General features: G+C 39.9%; 1 protein-coding gene across 4 annotated transcripts; it reads right to left on the bottom strand.

Annotated features, from left to right (window-relative positions):
• Positions 1-409: 409 nt before the first annotated feature.
• LOC105926049 (monocarboxylate transporter 2) lies at positions 410-23330 on the bottom strand. 4 transcript variants are annotated; one of them, XM_012862217.3, is made up of 5 exons: positions 23229-23330; positions 20071-20291; positions 7849-7992; positions 4419-5225; positions 410-953 (listed from the first exon to the last, which is right to left on the bottom strand). In XM_012862217.3, the coding sequence occupies exons 2-5, from the start codon at positions 20285-20287 to the stop codon at positions 676-678; spliced, it is 1446 nt and encodes a 481-aa protein (XP_012717671.2). In that variant the 5' UTR covers positions 20288-20291; positions 23229-23330; the 3' UTR covers positions 410-675. The 4 variants fall into 4 exon arrangements, with proteins under 4 accessions (XP_012717671.2, XP_012717672.2, XP_036007343.1 ...); XM_012862218.3 differs by having other exon boundaries at positions 20071-20287; positions 23229-23303; XM_036151450.1 differs by lacking the exon at positions 23229-23330 and adding an exon at positions 22929-23201.
• Between the last annotated feature and the right edge of the window lie 755 nt (positions 23331-24085).

The following is a 24085-nucleotide window of genomic DNA, read 5'->3' as shown; positions in this document are numbered from 1 at the left end:
CCAGTTATTAAACAAACGCTTGTCAGCAGATTGGCGAATATGTTTAAATATAATATTTTATATTTATTTGTAAGACTTGATATAAGCTTATGTTTGTAACTTTAGTAATTTGAATTGAATAGTTAAATGTGTACAAACCCTGTAAATAACTGACTTAAATCACTACTTTTACTAATACTAAAAAAGCGCGCAAAGCACCTTGGGAAATCTTATGGCAGGCGAGGCCACTAAGGCTGCATTTTAAGCATCCTCAGAATTTTTGCCAAATGGGACAGCCTCCGCGCATCGTTGTGATGTCACTGGCCTTAAAATGCGTCCTTCGAAGGACGCAGCCTGTGAGTTGAGACACAGCTAAAGATCCCGCTCTCTGTTTGATGTAGTTGAAAGCGTCATTTCCTAAATCTCTTTATTTTTTTCCCCCACTAAATATATTTACTTAAATTAAAGGCTGGATTTCGCCAGACTTTTAGTTTGCGATAATGCTACTGGCAATAAAGGATAAATGAACTCTCAGGCACTTAGGATGCCTCTGTCAAGGAATGCTTACAAATTTGTCCACGTCTGCCTGTGTATGGATCCACTTCCCTGATCTGGAGCTGCAGTGAAGGTCCTTCTGTTGTTTCGTCGACCACGCAATTATTACACAATACAGGTTACTATCAGTCGGCAAATGGCTTAGCCGGTTTCTTGTCTGTCCTCTGGATCTAGTTGGGCCGTGTTCGTCTCTTTGGCCTCAGGGTCCATCAGTTCCATCTGAGCCTCTGAGCTGCTCACCTGCTCCTGGTTCTCAGTGGTGTTCTGGTTCTGCTCCGCGTCGTCGCCTCTACTTGCTCTGTCCAATCTGTTGTAGTTATAGACGTTCATGACGAAGAGAAAGAGCCCACCAGTCGTGATCACCCCTCCACACATGAAGAAAAGGTATTTGTAGTCCCCAAAGATGTCCACCAGAAACCCTAGAACAGAAGAATGCAAATTCCAAGTCAGAAAAGAAAAAGAAAACACAATTTAAACGCTTTATAACTTGAAAAGGGGAACAGAAACTCTGATTTATGTGTGTGCAGAAGGAAATGAGTGAGGACAGGCCAATGTGAGAAGGGCTGCTTTGGAACTAACAGAGCCGCTGCACCCTTCCTGGCTCCCCTACATTTATGGGCAGGCAATTTGGAAGGCCGCTTTAAAACCAAATCAGAAGTGAAGGCCATTCTCAGAGTCATAGACACACAGCACAGGTCTGCAGAAAGATGACAAATGTGCTTCTTATCAGCCTGTTTAAGCCTCCAGGTTTTTTTGAGTCTTAAGTGCCCAGAACATCATCTCCAACAGATGCATAACAGTGACCCAATCTCTCAGTACTTTAGCATCTGTGAGCGTACTGCTGTCCTTACTCTGAACAATTAAAACCCTAATACTCTAATTGGGATTCTGCTCATAAAGGTTGCATACTTGTCTTTACAAAGTCGTTTTTACAGGGTTCCAAAGTAAACTTACTCCAAACTAAGGAGACACAATTCTAGACTTAATTAATATCCTATTCATCCATATCTATTCATTCTCCATATCCAGTTCTCCAATCATCCATCGATCTATCAATGAGTCAAGCAATCTACAAACCCAGTCTTGTCCATCCCTCCATTTTGTATTTATACTTTGGAAAATTGGTTGAATAAAACTGAGAACTTAGGAAATCCAAATCTGAGGTAAGAAAATAAAATCAGGGAGTGAAACATGGAAATGTTTGCAGGAACCATGCTTGGCAGATCACAGTAAAGATGATCTACTGTATAAACCGGATGTTATTTTTGAAAAATCAAGTCTTTTCTACAAATTAGTAACTATTTTGTACTTGCATTGTAACTTTTCCCACATACTGGAAGCCCCAATACTTCCCGCCCCATTACTGAACCTATCACCTTAAATCAAAACTTTTAGGGTCAAAGGTCAAAGTTCCATTAAAAAGGTTGCTTTGATAGTTCTCTTTAAGCTCATCACTTTCTGACTCTGCAACCGATGATGATCGTCATAATATCTGTGTATGTGCATGCACTGCGAGGGGTCACTTTTCATTCTGGCCATTATTTCAAGCCTCTCAATGCATTATCTGATTGATAACACTCATCTGGTGCCTGTGCTCAGATGACCACCACCCTCATTAAGACAGCCCTTGATTGGCTGAGCAGTAATTATGTCCATCTGGCATAGTCACCCCCTTCTTTTTTTAATGCCTTCGCAGCCTAATTATGGCCCAGGTACAGCACTTTAATGACGAGAGTTTGAACTGAGCGTCATTAAACACTCAACACAAAGGGCTAATTACCCTCACTTACCTCACTTCCTCCTAATTGGCTTGACCTGAAGGTTTGGAGGAGCAGTAACAAGCAGATCCGGGATACATAACGATTGTGCCCTCTGGAGGAGAATGTTACCCGAGCAAGGAGGCACTTATTTACCCCATTAAATGAGCCCCTCCGAACAGGGTTGCTGGGGGCAGGGGTGGGGGGCTAAAACTTTTAAGTTTATTTAAAGTCAGAGGTGAAGGAAGACGGCAAGTGTATCTGTGAGGTTTCAACGATCATGCTTTCATCTTATATGTTCATTAAACTGAACAGCTTCTGAAGGAACCTTTGGTTTCTAAGGAGTGAAAGTTTCTAAATAAAAAATATGACTCAGAAAGTAAATCTGTCTATTCAACAGATTCAAACTGCTAGCTGTATGCAGTGGACTTCTTGGAGCACACCACTGGGTTCATTTAAAACACTACACTTTGGGCCTGTTACAAATCTCAAAGTGTGCCAAGGTTTTAAATAGCTATAGTTTCCAAACCATAGAAATCTTTCATCATGCCGCTCGTATGGTTCAAATCCATTTTAATAAACTGCCTCAGAAAGTTCAGGAGCGGCTAAAGGTTGTAGCAGAGTGGATTCTTCCTTCCTTGTGTCGGGCATCAGTTATCAATGTTCCTTGTTTACCACAAGGAAAGCTGGCTTCTTTGAGGGCTGGAAAATAAAGCAAGAGACTCCTTACCGCAATGCTCTAAGTTCATATTTAGGATATATTCAGGATTTATGGTTCAAGGTCAAAAACAATATAATAAAATCAATAGGAGCACATGGTTATAAGTCTGTCTCATTTTAGCACAGGCAGGAGTTTATGATCCGAGGATACAACCAGAAGAGGTGAAGAAATGTGCATCATTTGTGTTCCATATTTATTGACCAGATGGGGATGGAAATTCAATGCTTTGTGAGAACATCCAAATTGTTTAATGATTCAACTTCAAGCATTTAGCATGGTGAGTTGAGTGACTCTTCATTAGAGCAGACAGAGCTTCTGCATAGTGTAGCATGGGATTGAATAATGTTATTGTCAGATCATTGGTGCAACATCAGACTTGGGATCAGACGGCATGTGTGGGAGCCTGGCTTAACTGACAATCGGAATTTGCATACTACAATAGTAAATATGTAGTAAGGCGGTGCTCCTGTATTACTCACTGTTTTATTGCATATCACTAAAGCACAAAGCATAAATGTAGCAGTACTGGTGAACCTCAGCAAATATAAAAGTTGTGTACACAATTTTTGTATGAAACCCTTAAATAAATTGCAGTCTTTTTTTTTGGTTGGGGCGGTTTGGGGGTTAAGCCATAACACTAGTAATATCTGAAGTTTTGCCTTGTACCCTTACCTCAGAAATGTCTTCTGAATAATTTGTTAATCTTAAAGAAACAAAAAAATGTACCTATCTAAGCAGCTCTGGCATAGACTTTCTGGCATCCGTAGGTAACCACAACTCAGATTGTTGTGACCGTGTTAATTCTGCACACAGTTAAAAGCAGTTGATAAACCAGCACGTTATCAGCCTCTACTAGGCTATAATCCAAACTGTACATGTCTGAGCGTAACGCTGTGGTTCAACTGGAAGGGAGTTCCAAGCAGCCAGCATTTGCAGACACAGATAAAAATACAGAGAACCATACAAAACAAAATCATGTCAAGCAGATACCCCATAAGAGGACTTTCACGCAAACCCAAAACATCTCAACTTAAGTAATAATCCAGGTTTCCCTTACAGTAATACAAAAGATCAAAGTGATGCTAAAGCTGAAAAAAAGCTAAGACACACATGATTATAAAATCAATTTGGTGCATGTTTGACAGCAGCTTGCTTGCAGAAGTGCACACGCTCCCGCAGATGTATCTGAGTTTACATTATTGACCCGATCTTTGGCCGATGATGTTGCAATATTTAACTGTAGCGATCGGAGAGCAACTCTAGTTGTGTAACTCAGAGTCAAAAAAGTGAGATCTGTACACATGGTGAAATGTTGCTTTTCAGCATTAATGCAGAGGAGCATTCAGGTACATCAGCCTAAGTTTGCCATGTCTGTGAAGGGATAAATTACTTTTAGGGTATGTTACCTGCAGCAGGTGGTCCCAGGAGCATGGGGAAGCACTCTATAATGGTCACCAGTCCAACAGCACTGGGGAAGCGTTGGCTTCCCATCAGGTCCATGAGGCACTCAAATATCAGGGCGAACACCATCCCGAACCCCACGCCAAAGAACACAGCGTAGGCCACCAGCAGGGTGTAGGTCGTCATCAGAGGGCAAAGTAGATGGAACGTCCCATTGAAGACCATGGCGAAGCTAAAGAGGTACTGGATTCTTGGCCTGATCCACTTGCTGTTGGCGATTAGCCCGGTGCCGGGCCGAACAAACATGTCAACAAAGCCCATGATGGAGAGCAGATAGGCTGCGGAGTACTCCTCGACACCAAGGCTGATTGCATACGCGGACAGGAACACGATGGGTGCATAGGCGCCAAAGATGAACATCACATTTCCAACGAGGTAAATGATAAAGCCCTGGTCCTTGAAGAAAGACAGATCGACAAACGTCTTAACGTTCTTCATGCAGCTTCCGCTTGACTTTGTATTGTTTGTCTGCTTCACTTCCTGTGGTGGCGCACAAGCTCTCGGGTCACAAGGTTGAGCTACGGGTCTCATTAATGCCCCCGCAACGCAGCAGTTTAACATCATACCCCCGAGGATAAGCAGGCTTCCTCTCCAGCCATAGTGTCCTAAGAGAAACTGGTTGACGGGAGCCAGGAAACAGAGGAAAACCGGACTGCCGGCCATGGCGAGTCCATTGGCCAACGGTCGTTTGGCGAGGAAATATTTACTGATGATGGTGAGCGATGCATTCAGGTTGAAGCAGAGTCCCCAGCCTGTACGCAGAAAGAATGTGGAGGGGGGGAAAAAAAAATAAAAGAGAGTCACATTTAAGATGCCTAAAAAGGAAAACTGTGCTGAAGCTAAACTCCAGAGGGTCCTTCCTAAATTAAATCAGGACTGATTGCGCTCCGTGTTCATTTCGGTTTCATCACGTTTCACTTTTGCCAGCTAAAATCTCATTACAGAATGCTGGAATTTTTTTCTGAAATAATTTCTCCATTTAAGTAGAAATAAATTAGGTAGCCTGAGTAATACATCCACTCTCCCGCCTACCACTCTGAACATATTAATTTAATACCGCCTTAATTTAAGGAAGATGAAGAGCTACAGCTACATGGTTGCAACGCCATATTTTCTCTTTCCAATGTCAATTTACTGCTCCGGTCTAAGTTCAGGTAAGTTTGTAGAATTGTAGTTCTAAGCTCTTGCTCCAACTCATTATTTTGCTCCCCCTGCTATAGCTTCATAAACTAACTTTTACGTGGCAGAGAAACAGCTAAGGGTTTTAATAATTAGATGGTAAAATTCAGTATTAATATTTTCTTTGTGGTGAGTTTTTTAAGGTACCTATTTAAAAAAAAAAAGCAATGTCCCTCTCGCCCATTCAAAGATGTGAGGAGAAGGCAGTGAAAGTAAAGCAGGGATTAATCTCATCCACTAAACAGAGAAAGAGGAAAGCTTTTTTTAAAGCTGTTTTTGTCTTCACACACAAAAAGGAAGCAAAACTGCATATGTTAAGTAAACTAGCTTTCAGCTGCATGTATGCAGTTTTCAGAACGGTCTGAGTCGTCTGTTTACCTGGGCACTAGCTTGGAATAAAAATATCTTAAAGCCAAGTAAAATTATTTGCAGTACCCCCTTTGCTTTGTTTGTCGACATTATAATTAAAACAATAATAATAGTCATAATAATAATGATGATTTATGCTATAGGTAAACTGATAATAGATGGATTTGCACACAATATATTCACAAAAGAATATTTTTATATTGTTAAATCCCTATTTTGTGGGCATGTGTTGGCAACAGTTGTCAAAAGTATACGAAGGTTTAATAAAGTTACAGCTTCAGAATGTCTAAAATATTCCATCGTGCCATTTCTACGGCTTAAAGTCCTTTCAATGAGATGTCAGAGAAAGGACAGGAAGTACTGGCGTTTCCTCCTGCTGTGTACATCGTAGAATAGGGCGGCTCTGCTGTTCCGCCGTTCGGATTCTGCGCACTGCCGGTCAGCTGGCTGAAAGAAGGCTCCCACACCACACTATACGTATGCTTGCACCACTTCTCCTTTGCTTGAAACAAAATTATTATTATTCCATTATCATGAGCGTGTTATAGTCCAAGTGTGACTCTACGTACAATAGAGCGGAACAGGACGAAGGTACATCATCATCATTCTTTAAAACAAGTATGGTAGGTTAACCAGTTAACCAGTTTTTTTAAAATGACCTGTTAAAACTGTAATAATTACATGGTGTTTGTTATATTATTTCAACACCAAGAGGAACAAAAGTTGCTTTTCTGTTGGAAAGTTTTTAGATAATGTTATACATTTTTGTTTTGAATTTTTGAATAAATATTTCAAATAAAACATTTTTTACTTGTTTTTTTGTCAAGGTATTATGGGAATTTCGTACAAGCTCATGCCTGGTAGCAACAATACACACAAGGTAAGTCTTTTGGTCTCTTAAACTATCTTTTTTTTTCTTCCATCTTTTGAGGTAAGGATAATTTAGAAGTCAAAAACTATATTTGTTGCTGTTTATGTGACTTTGGGCTCGTCTTCCTCACCCACAGGAGGCACTCGGTATCAACTTTCAGCAATACTCTGTCAGAAAACAACGACTATTGTTTTTCTTGAACCTCAAAGGAAAGAAAGTACATTCAGGTAAGAAGAAAATGGAAAAAAAGTATAAAATAACTTTTTTGCAACACAAGCTTATCTATTTAGCAGGTGTAGACCGTACTATGTGTAAGCATATGTTCGCATCCCTGCTAGGTAAAACTGAATGATGCCACGCTGTCCCTGTGCCAGGGCGCATGGGAGCAAAGCAGTGCCGACACCTGCCCCTGGGCACAGGACACAGCTTAGCCACCTGCTGGGACTATTAATGCTTCATAGGAACCTTTGGCAGAGTAATGAGCCTCATAGGGTGGCAGAGAGCCCCCGTGCGACGGCAGTGATTGGAGTCTGCGGGAAAGCGACGGAGGGCGATTAAAGCCTATGCTCTCTGGGATCAGAGATAGTTCTGTCTTAATTACTGTCATGGCGTTGGTCCCCTTGCCGCTCTAACTGCACTTCAGGAGCTGAGGCAGATACCCAAAGCCCGGGAGAAGAAGGAACAGAGGCCAAATCAGTGGAGGCAGGTCTGCATCAAGAGCTTCTTAGCAAATAAAAAAAAAAGACTGCAAATTCCTCTGCCCCCAAGCGACTGATCCGTGGGGAATAGGAATAGTTAGTGAAACGGCAAACGAGATAAGGAGCTTTTGATTTACAAATAGGATTGCAAGCAGTAAAATAAATCTTGTCGAAAGCTTTTGAGCCCGTGTTGTCATACACAAAAAAACATGCAAAAAAATAATTAAACGTATGCCTCCCAAAAAAAATGAACTATACCTCCAATGATGCCAATGCAAAGGTAGAGGTAAACGATGGAGCTCCCAAATGAGGCTGTTACCATAGAAACCCCACACATCAGTCCACCCATCATCACCACTGGTCGGCTTCCGAAGCGACTGACCAACATGCTGCTCACCGGTCCTGGAAAAAAACGGGCACAAAAGCAACAATTGGGTTAGTGTTTTATTATAGTGCCTAGTTAAATCTTTATCCCCTTTGATCTTCTCCATATTTTGTCACGTCTCAACCACAAACTTCAAAGTACTTTATTGTAATCTTATGTGCTAGGCCAACACAAACTGAGGTATAATTATGAATAAAATGAAAAGGAGACACGTTCTTTAAAACATTACAGATAAAAATGTGAAAAAATGTGTCCTGAATTTGGATTCTGCCCTCCTGAGTCAGTATTTGTTGAGCCAGTTTCGGCTGCAGTCACAGTTGCAAGTCTTTTGGGGCATATCTCTACCAGCTTCACGCACCTGGAGACTGACAGATCTGGGTCTGTCATTCTTTCCAAAATAGCTCAAGCTCAGTCAGATTGAATGGAGAGAATCAGTGAACATCAAATTTTCAAGTTTTTTCCACCGAATCTCAACTGGATTTAGTTGTGGACTTGGACAGGGACAGGGTCAGTCTTGGGTCCCCTGCTCTTTTTAATCTACATCCCCCACTACCCCCTTGGTAATATCCTCCAAAGTCATGGCATCAGCTTCCACGCATACACTGATGACACTCAAACTTACCTCCACACCTCCCCTGACACTCATCTGGCTCTCTCATGAGACACCAAATGTCTCAGCGCCATGCGTCATTGGATGAGCCAAAACTCTCTCCAGTTAAATGGCAGTAAGACCGAGGCCATCTTCATCGGCAACCGCCATCAAACTAAACAAGCTGGCATCACCCACATCACCATTAACAAATCACTAGGTCCCTCTCTCCTCATTTGTCACCAGTCTTGTCAAGTTTGATTCCTCCATCTCCTTTACTGCTCATATTAAATCAGTTTGCCAGACCTCTTACTACCATCTGAGAAACATCGCTAAACTCAAACCCTCACTCTCCCAACCGGACACTGAAGGACTGATCCGAACCTTCACAGCTCGTCTTGACTACTGTAACTCCCTACTAGCATGTCTCCCCTCCAAATCCATCAAGACACTAAAATATGTCCAGAACCGCATCCTCACCAAAACCTGGAAATCTGTCCATATCACCGCAGGCTATCAACCATGGGTGGCCGTGCCTTCTCCTCCCTGGGGCCTGAATCAGCTGCATGAAACAGTCAGGACTGTTCTTAACTGCAATTGTTGGCCACATTTTAATACTATTATTTTAGATTTGTTGTGTTTTTTAATCTTGATTATTTCAGGATTTGTTATTCTAGATCAGGGGTGTCAAACATACGGCCCGCCGAACAACTTAGTCCGGCCCGGTGGCTAAATGCATTATCATTATTCAACAATGATTTTTTTTTTTTTTCCAGTGTCCTGTCTGGCAATAAGGCAATAAGAATTGTTGTCTTAATGCCAAAAAATGCTCATCAGATTTGACTTTCACAAGTGGAGCAGTACGGCTTTGGCCATAGTGCTCCGCTTGATTTATGAATGTGAATAGTTTTATTATTATTTATGAGGGGAATATCTCAAATGATATGGACACTACAATGGGAAAGTAGGAGGAAAGGAAGAACAAAAAGAAAAAACCAAAAGGTGAAAGAAAGAGGAGATAAAAGGAAGAGAATGATAAAACAATTATTAAAAAAAAAACATGTACTTCGTTTAATTGAAAATCTGCAGTTCCTATATTGTCCACTATATTGTCCACGATCTGCTGATTAAAACACGCTGTGTTTTAATCAGCAGATGGTAGCACTGAGCTTCAGATGTGGAAAATTTATTTTAAATAATTTCTTAATTTTTATCTGTTTGATGTGTTTTGTCAGGCAGGACAGTGTTTTTAAGTTCCAAAAAATGTGAATAAATGTTTTTCAACATTGTATAATCACTGTGATCAGTTCTTTTGCATAATGCACTTAAGTAAATGTTTAACTGAGTAAAAGTATTGTTGAAATTGCACATACTTTTCTTAAAAACGCTGAGGTTATTCATAATATATTGTGTAAAAGTGAAATTCATTTAATATAAAAATCAACAACAAGTCCACATTTATTAGTTCTATTTAATCTTGCAATGAGTTTACTCGTGTGGCCCTCTTGAGATCAGATTAAGCTGTATGGGGCCCCTCAACCAAAATGAGTTTGACACCCCTGAGATAGATTGTTTTAAACCTTGTTTATTGTAGAACTGTGAAGCACCTTGAGAAGTCGCAAGATTCGATACAAATAAAATTATTATCATTATTATTAAATATTAACAATATGAGGTAATGAAAAACACTGAGTTTACCTAAAACTCTTCAGACTGAAGAAGTCTCTTGAAGAAGAGACGAAATGTTTTAACAAAGAAGCGTCCAGTAGTAGAAGCACCTACTACTTTTTTCCCATATTTTTATGACTGAATTATTGAGATGCCTTGGGAAACAAACATGCAACATACAACAGTAGAAATGACCCTCAAGAAAACCTGTGAAAAATATAACCAAAAAACCCTTTTTTAGATGTGCTGAAATATAATTGAAAAAAATCACTACTTAGTCTTTCAAATCAAGTATTAGAATTAATTAAGACAACAATGAATTCCACCAGATAGAGGCCATTCGGTCTATTATCAGAACAGATTAAAAGACACATCTGATATATTAAAAAGGTGCATTAGTAAATCTGGATTAAAGATGTTCGATAGTAAAGTTTCATAGTAACCTGGGCTTTCATTCAGAAAGTTTGTTTTTAGGGAAAACTATCGGGTTAATGTGGAGATTATTCCAGCAGGAGGGCTCTATAATTAGACTGGTGCTAATACAACCTGTGCCACAATCCCTAGTCACTTCAGTAATTGTTAGTTTTAGGTTCCTGGGATTGTGTATCTTTCAGTTTTTGTTTATGTTTATTAGTTAGTAGATTATGTTAGACTTTGTATCTTGCTTGTGTTTATTCTCTGTTTTTCCAATCCTTAGTCTTTCCCTTCATGTGGTTCACCAGTGGTTTGTGTCGTTAATTACTTTCACCCATCCTCCGTTATTGTCAGACCCTCCGTTGTGCTACACCTGTGTCTGGTCTGCTCTTTACTATCGCCCGGCCTGCCTGTATGTTTTATTGCTTTCATTCATTAAATGGTCATTATGCGACCACCCAGTTCTTGTCTGCACTTCGATTCATCAACCGGCCCACTAAACAAATGGTAACAGTCTGCAGTTCAGACCTGTCACTGTCTGAAAAGAGGTTAAATTTACAAAGCTATTTGACTGTGTCAAATGTGTGCGAACCTGTGTCTTTCAAAGCGTAAGTGGTCATTAAGGCAGATCTGCTACTAAAAAAAGTTCTAGCAAGCAATATTAACAGCAATGATCCAGGGAAAAAAATATGTATATCAATGCCAATTACAACATATAATAGCAAATAATGTGACACTCTCAATGACCAGAGATGTTTTTGTCCAATAGATTGCCTTGAAGCTACACCATCTGCTGAAAGCTGGTGATAATTCTGAAGGCAAAGATAACTGAAGACAAAATGACTGTTCTAGTTGTTGGAGAAATATCTTTCGCTATCCCTTTTATCACTTTCAGACTTGAGAAGTTTGTGGCTATAGACAAAACCTGCAAAAGGAGGCAAAACTGCGTGCAAATTGGCCCTCTGCTTGACTTTATGGTTGCTTCCTTTGCTATGCATTTATTGCAATTTGCTTTGTGAATCCAGTGCAGAAATAAGACAGTTAATGCAAGACATTTTACATAACTTCCCAACACTTTTTTGGAATGGTGGTTGCAGTGTCAATTTTACCCATGGGCTTCATCTCTAAAAGTTTGTGGAAAGCCTTTATGTCAGGACATTAACCTCTGCCGCTTTAGAAGGAGCAAGCTGCCTCATCTGCCATTTCTCAACCAGTTGGTAATAAGACAGCAACGCGTTTTTCATGATGCCCTTCATCATTTATACAAATCCTTGCATCCTCTGTCTTCTGTTTAGCTGTCAAAGCTGGGTCTTGAATCCCCATCAAATAATCTAATGTTGCCACTATGCAACGAACACATAAACTGCAAAAGAAATATGAATAGTCTCTCTCTAAAAAAGCAGTTGCAGCTTCCAGTAAATTCACGTACCTAAACCATAAGTGGGAGACATTCACCCTAAGATGATGGAAAACCTCCAGACTTGTGTATCCACTAAAAAAACAGTCCAGTGACTCATTACACTCCCCTCTGATAATGTGCAGCACTTTGCTTAGAGATCAATCAGCAACTGAACGGTCCTTTATGTGCTGTCAACCTTTCCATCATTATAACCTTGCCTGAAAGAGTGATATTGCACCACCAGTCACTCTACAGCCTTCTATGATGAAGACAAGGTGTTTGAAATTCATCCATCTTACTGAAGTTCTGCCGACAAGCGATAAGCATTAATTAAAAAAAAAAAAAAATTAATCCATAAAATATTTCACTTCATCAAATAGTCCTGACAGAATGCATGTTTAAAGATTCCTTCCATTATATTTATGATTTCTACATTCAGCCACAAACACAACAAAATGGGATTTCTACAGGAGGAAATGCTACATTTTTGGATTAAAATCATCTAAAAATTTTGACTGAATAAGTGCATGGTATATGTAGATGCACTGGAGGTGAATTTAAAAATAAACCTATCTCAAGGAAGTAGAGTGTCCCTGAAAATTTTTTTTTTTCATGGCTTTAAAATGTCAGTGTTGCACAATCCTTTGTGGGACGTTAGCTTCAAACAGAGATTTGGTCTACCAAACCGGTTATGGTGTTGGACTGGAGTCAGTGTTTGCTTATTATCCATTTTTTTTTCATATTTTTTTATATTTCAACATCTAATAGCACTGACCTTCAGCACCGACGTACCTGGCTCTATGATGTTGTTGAAATCCAAACAGGTTATTTGCTGTGTTTTAATAGAATACAGATTCAGACGACCAACAAAAAGCCAAAAATCTTGTGAGGAATATGTTTATAATCAAAGAAGCTAGTACTGCAAATAGTCTGCTTAGTTAAAGACAAAGACCCTAATCCTTAACCCTAAAGACTAATTAATGAAACATTGAGCTTCAAAATGAAGTGAGAAGTCCAATAATTTCTTAAATAACTTTAGCTGACTGTCCCCCATCGTCAAAGTAAAAACATTCTTAGCGTTGTGGACAATAAGCTAATCCGACAAAAGCTGGTTTCACCAATCAGCTGATCATCGGGATCAGGTTCTGTGTAAATCACCAGTAGCTTTGAATGAAAGGTTCATAAAATAGCATTCATGTAACCACCCTAGGGTTACATGAACCTCTCGGACCAGCTGTTAGCTTCGGCCTTTAGGACCAACTAGCCCGAGTTAACGCTAAGGCCCTGTTTACAGGACAACGATCCATTAAAAACAGGATTGTTTTGTTTCTGTTAACGAATCTGAATGACAACATTTTATTACGATTTCTGTGCACGGAGCTTATAAAATAGTGTGATTTCCCTGCCACGCCACTATTTATAATAATAATAGTAATAATAATAATAATAATAACAGATATTTGTCTACGCAACTTTGTACATTCCTACAAAATTCATCCTCTGCATTTAACCCATCCCTTAGGGAGCAATCTGGGGCTAAGGGTCTTGCTCAGCGACCCAGAGAGGCAGTCTGTGGGAGTTGAACTGGGGAACTTGCAGCCTTTCCACTAGGCCCCCACTAGTGGGCAGTTTGTTCGTTTAAGCCCAACCGGGCTTAACACCGATAAAAAGGCACAAGCACTAAATAAACCTTCCCAATGGCAGGGATTTGAATGTTTGTACAGACTGACGACGTGGTAAAATGCACAGATGGAACCTTTACAGTATACTGAATAATTTACAGTATACTGAATAATTGCTAATTGGGATGGCTTGAATTGGGATAGCCAAATATATGTAATAATCATATTATTAGTAATAGCTATTACAATCCACCACTCAAAAAAACGGCATGTCACTAGAAGGTAATTATTACCACCTAAATCAGAACTGACAAATTTCCTAATTGCTTTGCTTTTTCTGCTTTTTGCTGTCCACACCACCTCCGTGCATTTTTGGTTCCATGAGAACAACAGTAAATATCAACACATTTTAATCCATGATCAAATGCAGTTACTATGGACAGTTATTATAAAATAAGGATAAATAACACTAACTGCACTTACCGGTGTCCTAATAAAGCCTGTTTAAAATGTATGTTGTTTTTTTCCAAGAGCAGTATTTCTGTTTGTGGGGCTATAATTGCTGAGGCATACAGTCACAGCAATAAAGTTACTAGAAAAAGACTGCAAAGAAGTTGTAAATAGTTATTTTTTTTTTGTTATCTTTATCATAATAGTAGCACAAAATATCTTGAGTGAATACTAGGTCTATAAAACCCACCCTATGGTATGTGTGTATGGTTGTCCTGAGTCTCTGTGTGGCCCTGCGATGGTGGGGGATGACCAAACATTTATTGCAAGAGATTTTTGAAGCCATTTGGAGACTTTGTTTCGTGTCCACTATTTGGCCATGGAATAAATAAATTGTATCATCACTGTTTTTTTTGTTAGCAGCAGCTGTGGCTTCAGTGAATGGAGGTTTTGTGGCTCCTAAATTGGTATTCAATGTACATTTAATGCACTGAAATATGTGTTTAATTTTAAAAAACTAAACATGTTTGTATTTAATTGTATTAATATTGTAGTAAATAAAAAAAAATTCAAATACATCAGTGAGTCTAGTGATCACTGACAAATCACTGGCAGTTATACATACAAAAAAAAAGTTTAAGCTAAGAAAAAAGCACCTTAAAATCTGTGTAGTCCGCCGCTGTTTTACATTCTAAACACGGGTCGCACTAAAAAAATGGATGGATAATCAATGCATTCGTGTTTAAACTCTGTAAAGCACATTGTCAGACTTGAGTGGATGAAAAGTGCTCTATAAATAAAACTAGATTGGCCGATGTCTTAAGGGTATCTGATGGAATGATTTCCTGATGCTTGCCTAAAACTGCCCTGCATGTTGGCATATATGAGAGCAAAGACCGAATAGGAAATTCTCTGTGCGATCCTCTAGCTGAGCTTTTAAAGATTTATTCAAAACTCTATTTACTGTACATAAAAATGTGTATACCGTGTTTTTACCGTTAGGGAGGTGGCAGCAGGGGTCAAAGATAGCTCATCATTCTCAGTGCAGCCGAGTCCCAACAGACCAGCTCTCTTTCCGCAACCATTTCCATTTCCATTATAGGTTTATCATTCAGACTCCTTGAGTCAGAGGTTTTCTGAAGAGGCTGTCATGTCTCTCCCATGGGGACCTGGTGTTAGACCCCAGTGTGCTGAACCTTCCTCTGATATATCCTACTGTCTCTCTCCTCCACTGGGTGACATTGCTGAAGCCTTGCCAAGGACAATATGATAAAGTCCTGTGCCTGAGCCACAGCAGAGAGGTATATTTCACCGCTTAGGCCTCCCCGAGCTGAGTACAGGCAGATTACACACCCCGCTTTCCTGCAACCTTGAAAGCAGCCACCAATGAGCTCACGTGAACCCTCCACAAGACTTTGAATTAGTCACATTTTGTGTCATCTACCTGTGACCCAAATCCCTACGGAGTGAAATGGGATGCGCACTTTTCTGTGTCCTATCCTGGCAGCTTAGGGGTGTGTGGTTGACCTGTAGCGTCAGAGGCAGATCCGCTCTATTACAAGGGGTGAAAAGACATTTCCCTTGCTGCACATTTGATTAATTGATTAATTTCATTAAATTAATGACACAACAGGCCATTACTGGTTCAGGCAGGAGGGTGGACATAAAGAGACGGGGACCAGAGAAACAACAGAAACAACGATGAGAAACTAAAAACCAAACAACGAAAGTGATAATATTGCCACACAACACTTGAAATATTGTGATCAGAAAACCAAATTAATTAAAAAAAAAGAACAAAATGTGTCTATGGCACCCAGCGCTCTGAGCAGAAAACATTAAGGCTGTTTTAGCTGTATGCTTTCTGTGTCGCCATCCGTAGTAAATTTGTAGGAGGAGCCACAGAGGGGGCGGAGCTTAGAGCTGCGGCCAAATCCTGCATCAGCACAGAGGAGACGCCAACTCGAGGTACAGCACAAACTACGGGAAGCATGTGGGCCAAGAACCTGCAGCACCCCCCCCCCCCCACACACACACACACACACACACACACTTCCACCCACTATGTCCACACACAGCATATCCTGGCTAAAGAAACGGACCTGCCGTCGTCCTGCAGCCAACAGGCCATCCCCAAACACCACCACAGAGTTGCACAAACGCAAACGCTTCCAGAGGCCCCGAACCTCACGTTCCAAAAACACTGGTGCAAACCAGACCGTACGGAGCGGATGGCAAGATATTGAAAAGCCTTTTATATTAAATATATTTCCTTTACTATTAAATGCAGATAATTACACAGGCTTTTTTGGATTGATTCTCTGGAACATGAGAGATCAAGACAGTTGTGCATAAAACTTCCACGGGAGTTCACTTTCATGGCCGCCAAAATTATTTCTATTTGCTAAATGCAAAAAGTGGTTCTATTATATTTGGAAGGAGAAACCGTAGCGCTGCTGCAATTTGTCAACATCCACAATGACGGTCTGTTGACGTCACCCTTTTGGTTTAGCACATAACTCTTTGGAATATCTTTTATCTGTTAAAAGTCTTTCAACAATTTTCAAAGGCTGAGCAGATGAGGAAGGAGGTCTGAAGGCTCTGCTAGAGTCGCAGCAGCAGAGCACAAGAGAGCAGAACAGGTCGGCACAAAACTGATGATGAGCCAGAAATAATAAAGATATAACAGAGAGATGTTTTCCATTGGAATCACTCTATAAATGGCTTGAGACCTATATCTTTTGTATGTGTCCAGTTCAGTCTCATCTTATTTGACATTTAAGATATACAGGTTTTTTTTGTAAATAAACCAATAAGCGCATGATTTTACTTTTTTATTTTTTGTCCTGCAGGAGGTGGCACTTTTTACATATAATCACTGCTTGAATTGTAAACTTGAATTGTAAACTTTTGCCCGTATTTTATTTGTGAGATATATGAAATGAAAGGATTTATTTTGTAAAAATAAATAAATATAAAAATAAGCAGGTTTATGGTGGGGTAATCACTTTAAAATTTTGAAATCAATATTCAGCAGATTCATTAGAAACCACAAAAATATTGATACTGCCAGCCATAATTACTTTATGCATGTATTTTAGCTGTAGGAAGGAGCGGTACAATTTAATAGATTAATTGCATCATGTAGAGAGAACATTATATGAATTATTACAGCAACATATCCAGATATTAGCCTCAGTTAAAGACTGAGCACTAATTAGTTTTCTAGATGAACTACAACTGTATCTTCTCATGCTACTAATAGGCTGAAAACAACAGTAATTTCCTGTTTATAGTTAAGCTAAAAATGACAGGTTCAGGTTCAGAAACTTCCCATATTATTTTTTTAAATAATAATTCACAAACTGTTAAGAAATATCCTCCTGCAGATGTAATGCCTGTGGTGACGCTGTGATATTTCTTTCACTGAAATTAGGTTTTCCAAACTTGCCACATTGTGCAACGTCAAAATCATCTTGGATATTCTTTAAACCAGATAACGGTCTTAACCAGAGCTCGTTACACAATAATACTTCAGATGCATGTTTTCCCATCATTTCTAACAGTTTACAGCTTTTTGTACTAATAAATGATCAAAACGGACTGAGCATATATACGGGTTTTCTTCTACACACTTCACCTAATGTGTAAAAAGTTAAATCTTTGTAGGTTTAATTGTAATAGACATGCTTAAAACTTCACAAGACATATAAAGCATTATGTTACATTCAGACTTTTAACATAAGAAAATACAACAAATGCTACACTTCCAGTCGCTACTCTTTGTGGGCAATAGAAAGTGGATCTCGATTAAGAGTTTTCCCACACAAATGATATATCTGTAATTTAGACATGAATAGATGCAGGAATCACAAAATATATAAATATAATGACGACGATAAATAGCCAGGAAACATCAAAAGCCAGGTGGCTCCTGTTGCCTGTGGACATGATGCAATCAAACAAGTTATTTTAGTTTAAGAAACTGAAAACATCTCCCTGAATACAGATAAATGAGAAAAGGGGCATTCTCCTAATGAGTTTTAAATGTGGGTCAGGTGACTAATGCACACTGGCAACACTCCTATTAGGCTGCCTAGAACTATGTGAGTGAACGCAGCTTCTCATGTGAAGCCAATTTATCTATTATCCGTCCGCCGGAATGAGTTGGCTGTGCAACCACACACTTTGTGGAGAAAAAGACTGCACATAAAAAAATAAAATTCAACATTTACTGAAACAATTCATAATCATAAGACCACATAAGAAGATCCATACCACAGGCTGTGTATATATCATCAGCAGTCAGCTGTTCACTGGCTATCCGTACAGCTCTTTTTTTTAATGTGCATTTTACCTGCAACTTTCTTAACAAATATCACTGCTGAAAAGATCAATCCTACCATTTTAGAGTGACATCTAACGCAATACAGTGACGCCTCTTTTAAAGTTGGCCGGGAGGCTTTGATTTAGCCAAAATGAACCCTTGCTTTGCTTTTCAGAGGCATGACAAAACCACTGGATAAGCGTGAGCTGGTTTCTCAAAAATAATAAATGTTTTTTTTTTTTTCTTTTTTGAATCTTCTCAACTTTGCTTACACACCCTTACTGTGATTATGATACAGTTTGATATTCTGCTCGGACTCCAAGATGTCATAAATGAAAACCAAAACTTAGTAATGAAAAATTCTCGGCCCATTAACCCAGTGTTATAGCTGCACCAACACACACTTCTTTGATTGGCTGATCAGTCCCTCATGACGGCTCTTCTCCCGTGAGCTTTAGCTGCTGAGGGACTGAACCGGACTTTCTGTAGGAACTTCCGTTTGTTCTTTTGTTTTTTCACATCTTAGAAATGAGCCTTCTTTAATGTATTTATTTTTTTTAAATCACATCATTAAGTTCCGAGTCCAAAGGAGGAGCCCTCAGACATCCAAAAATCTGCCGTTTATTTCAAGAGAAACGTAGACATCATTAGCAGGTGTGGAACTGAAGATATGATGAAACCAACCCGTATTCAAAAAGAGAGGTAGACAGCAGCAAGTTTGTATCAAAGTAAGGCGTCATTCGGCGCCCTACTGCTGACGGGGCGATACTGGCCGCTCTGAAACTTTGGGCTTGCCTTGTTTTTGTTTTTTTTAATCACCTTGTCTTAGATTGAAGGGAGGTTAAACCCATAAATTGTGTCATAACCTTTAATTTGGATTCTCAGAGAACGTCCTCTTCATGATATAAGACAAATATTAACCGCACATGAGAGGCAAATAATTTACCCTCTGGATTAGTTGGCTAGATTATCAGATTGTGGGATTTTTGGAGGTTATGACACTGATTTGTAATTTAATATAATGTAACTAGGTTTCACAACGCTACAGGATTCTTTACAGTTCAACATGGAAAAAACTTGGTTAGTATACAAACTGTTGGCTTTAACCACTGCAAGTTATTTGTGTGTAAAAAAAAAATACTGATTTAAAGATGCTGACTAGAACTTGTGATGGATCACAGGTTTGAGGACACATGTTTCTTTGTTAGGGCTCATTGCATTTGTGGTTTGTAGATGTAGCGGCTCTATAAGTGAAAGTCAGCTGATAAGAATCACACTATTGAACAACAGAAATTTGTACGAGATCATTTGAACCCAGTGATAGAACTTAATTGTTCAGACCTCATAGAACAGTTTACAATATACCCATTTAAAACCTTTTTTGCAGAAGTGTGTCCATCAAACACCAGCTTATATCAAATATTGCCTGTTTTATGCCCCATTACCTTTAAAACCCATAATCCTGCCTCACATCCGTGTGGGTACATCTAAACAGACTAGATAGCGAGTTCATTATAACCCGTCTCCCACGATTAGCTTCATTAAACTTGCTTGTTGACAACAGAAGATCCTGATAGCTGTTAATAACTTTTTCCGTTTGAACAAGTCAACATAATAAAAACTCACCGCCTGCGTACATCACAGCCAGCATGATGGAGGAAATCCAGGCTATTTCACTGTAGCTGGCCCCCAGGTCTTCCTGGATCTCCTTGAAGAAAATGGACAGGGCTTTGGGAGTGGAATATGCGAATCCAATGGAAATATGGGCGCCGAACACCACCATCCAGCCCCATCCCCCGTCCAGGGGTTTGGGACCCGACACATCTGCCGGTGCAGGAGGCATCTTTCTGTCCAGAGTGTATGACATGAATGAGTTTTCAAAGAAACATTTATCATCTATCAGAGAATATGGCCTACTTTTAAAGTGGATGATTTAAAAAGAACAAGTCGAGCATTTGTCACTAGGATGCATGAATATTGATAAGCTAAACAACCAACTGCTGTGACAGTCATTAACATTTTTACTTATGGTGAGAATACGGATCCTCCACAGAGAAACATGAAACATGTGCTATTCTGAGTTAAATAATGTACTTAGAAAGATGCTGTCAGATGTGCTGGTTTGTGTTGTACTAAATGGCTTTTGAGTATGTGTTTAGCAACCGAGTTCACAGTGCAAGTGTATTTTATTGGGATTTTATTTGATAGAGTGACACAAAAGCCCCGTGTCCTTACTCGGCCCCGCCCCGCTCAGCTTTAATCGGAACAGGTTGTTTTTACACCGGCCTAGATAGGCCTGGGAGAGTAGAACACCACCTGGAGATGTGGCATTTAACACCCGTCCCACATCTTGTTTGTGAAATTAACATTTTAAAGAATTCAGCAAGCATGGTAAAGAATAGAAAAGTAAATAAATCATCATAAATAAAAGCATCCATAAAAACAAAGAAACACAAATGTTTTTTATTATTGTATATGCAAGATTGTCTTGACATCTAGTGGATAAAGAGAGACAGAAGCGGAGAGAGGAAATGAGACTGACCTGCTCCAAGGTTTTGGGACCAACATGGTACTTGCAGGCAAAAGTTAAAACTCTGAGGTTTATGAGGATGTTTTTGACCGCGGACTTTTGACCGCAGTGAAATTATTTTTATAGGTTGGAAATTGCGTATTCGCACTGAGTGATCTTTGGTCAGAGGAGCGAGCAGAGGCAGGCCGCTGCGCTGCCATCTATGGCACGTACAGGTTGAATCAGTAGCTATAAACACATTTTTAAACCAAACACGCATTAGAGACAAGATTTCTTAGCTTTCAGTGTGTGTAAAATGAGAAAAAGTCTCAGTAAATCTGCAGATCCGATGCAGCGCATCTGCACATAGAAAGCCCAAGTGTCCTTTCTCTTTTCTTTTCTTCCTTCAGGCGCGGTTCGTGGTTTATAAATAGTAAAATTATATTTCGGTTTGGCCTACTCCGTTCATGGTGGTCCTTAATATTAATGTCCTCAGTCTTTCGTTTTTCCTTTACTTCCTCAGAGAAAAACCTTCTCCTTTCTCTTCCCCTCACTTAAAAGCAGCTCGTTCACATCAAAGCTCCGCTCCAGTCCGCTCAGTTTGACCCTGCTCCTGAGCAGGGCCGGAGAAACCCGGGCTCCAACCTGAGAGAAGATGTTGCTCAAATGCTCGCAAGCAGGCGACGCCGAGTGCAGACCGGCCAAACCGAGCCGGTGGAAAACAGGGTCAAGCAGCATTTATTTAAGAGTGAAGTAACCACCGTCTCTGCCTCAACTGAGAGACAGCCTTCCCACAGCATGATGCTGCCACCAACATGTTCATTTTCCTACCACATATAATTTTTTGCACTTTAGACAGCAAGTACCAGGATGGTCCCATCTCACCAGAGCGCCTTCTTTGGTATCGTTGCTGCGTCACCCACATGGTAGCAACGTTTAAACAGGAAAAGTGGTTTTTCTTCTTACTGTTCTTCCATAGAGGCCAGATTTATTGACTGAAAATCTAATAGTTCTCCTGTAAACAGATTCTCCCACTTGAGCTGCGGCTCTCTGCAGCCCCTCCAGATGTACTGTATGTGGCTATCTAGGCTGCTTCTCTGATTAAAGCTTTTGTCGCCCAGCTGTCTTATGTTAACAATCACTTGCATCGTTTGCAGTTCTGCCATACATTTTCCATTTTAGGATGAAACAACGCTATGTGAAATGTACAAAGCTTAATATATTGTTTTAGAACTTAACCCTGCTTTAAGGTTCTCCAAATGTATATCCCTAACCTGTGTGCTGAGTTGCTTGGTCTTTGCGATCCTATTCGTTCATTAAACTTGTTAACCCTCATTCAGAGCAGATGCTCAAACTGAACACATCTCTGCGGGAGGTTTCTCTGTTAAAAGGGAGTTTTCCTTCCCACTTTCCCCGCATGCGTGTTCAGTGTGAGGGATTGCAGCAAAGATAACAGCATGATGCAATCAGTGACTCCATACAATCTATTGTTTTATGCCTAGTATAAAAAATTATATTTGACAATGAATCTGTGATTGGATTGACTATATATTTCAGTAAAATCTGATGGGTTTTTGCTTTTTCTTGCTTGTTGATTGCCTTCTGATTTGAAACGAAACGTGAATAAATTGAAATAATGTTCTCAAGCAAGCCCCTGAGGCCTTCATAGAACAGCTGCATTTATAAAGAGGTTAAATTAAACAAAAGTATAGGCTATTCCATTTACTATTTTGGAGATTTCTGAATGCAAAGGGTTTTATTTTATTTAGGGAGGGGATCAGAGTAAACGGGCTGAACACACCAACTCAGACAAGTTTTAACTAAAAAGCACGCATCGTCAAAACTTTTCCAAACTAAATTCAGCCATTTGCGGTTGTAACGTCAACAAACCAGTAATGAGAACGCTGTAGTGCCATAGGTAGAGCTGATTTAAATTTTAATGGCTGACAAGTTCCGCCTAAAAATGAAAACTTACAGCTTCGGTTGCAGACAGAAAACATCAGATATTGCGTCATCTTTACGCCAAGGAGTAAACTACAGCCAGAGATAAAACAACTCCGCCGCCGATGCTTCGCGACACGTTTATAACACAGGTACAGGTCCGCGGCCGTGAAATGATGGCGCTGACCAACTTTCAAAAGCTCCTTTTAAGAGTCGGAACACGCGGCTGTTGTTCCCCACGTGGGCTGTGATCGAACCCCCTCGGAACAAAGCGTGGCGTGGATCCCCGCCAGCTGTCTTCTAACAACCCCGCGATCGCGTTCGTTTGCCTTACCTTCCAGTGGACGCGCGTGGAGCCTTGTCTGTGCGCCCCGGTGGAACAAAAGAGCCAAGTTTACGCAGCCGCCTTCTCCATTGGACGCCAGGTCACATGTTGCGCTGGTAGTAGCCCAGATCCCCTCCTGACCCACTCAATACAGGCTAACAGGAGCGAAAGAAATAAAACTCCGATCTTCATCCTTTTTTTTATTACTTTTTTTTTCAATTATGTGCAAAGTGAAGTTCACAGTTGAGCTCAACAACCACTTTAACCTGAAACCCCCCAAAAAAGACAAAAAAAAAGTAAAGTAAAAGGGGAAAAAGAAAGAAATGAAAACAATGGAATAGCACCAATGAATAGCTGATCTGAACGAGTCGTTTATGACAACACACAAAGCGGTCTGCTTTAGCTGGCTGTATGTATGGCATGACTGCTGTTTAAAATCATTACACAAAAACTTATTCTACGGCGGGAAGGTGGGGTCATTTTTTTTTTTTTCGCATAAAGGGATTACGCTACAACAACAAATTAGATAATCACATAAGAGAAAAAAAAATAAAACAGCCACTTGAGACGAGGAAGAAAAAAAAAGGAAATCACATCTATTTTTTTTTTCAAGTTATAAAAGAAATTGAATAGAAGTTTAGAAAACTGTGCAAGTACGGCAAACCTATAGTACAGCATATTACACATCACAAAAAAAAAAAAAAAAACAAAAAAAAAAAACATAAAAATTAAATACAGTACTGTGTATCAGTAGAAATCCTGAGAGTTCTCCGTTCCTGGTTCTCGAATGCGGCCTTCTGGAGCCGTGGTGGTGAAGCTCGGACCACAGATCACTTGTGAGGAGTGTCTTTCGGAGGTTATTGTTC

The sequence above is a fragment of the Fundulus heteroclitus genome, chromosome 20 (genome assembly GCF_011125445.2).
Source record: "Fundulus heteroclitus isolate FHET01 chromosome 20, MU-UCD_Fhet_4.1, whole genome shotgun sequence".
In the NCBI taxonomy this organism is placed as follows: Eukaryota; Metazoa; Chordata; class Actinopteri; order Cyprinodontiformes; family Fundulidae; genus Fundulus; species Fundulus heteroclitus.
The sequence above is the reverse complement of the archived record's forward strand: the minus strand, read 5'-3'. Positions and strand labels throughout refer to the sequence as shown.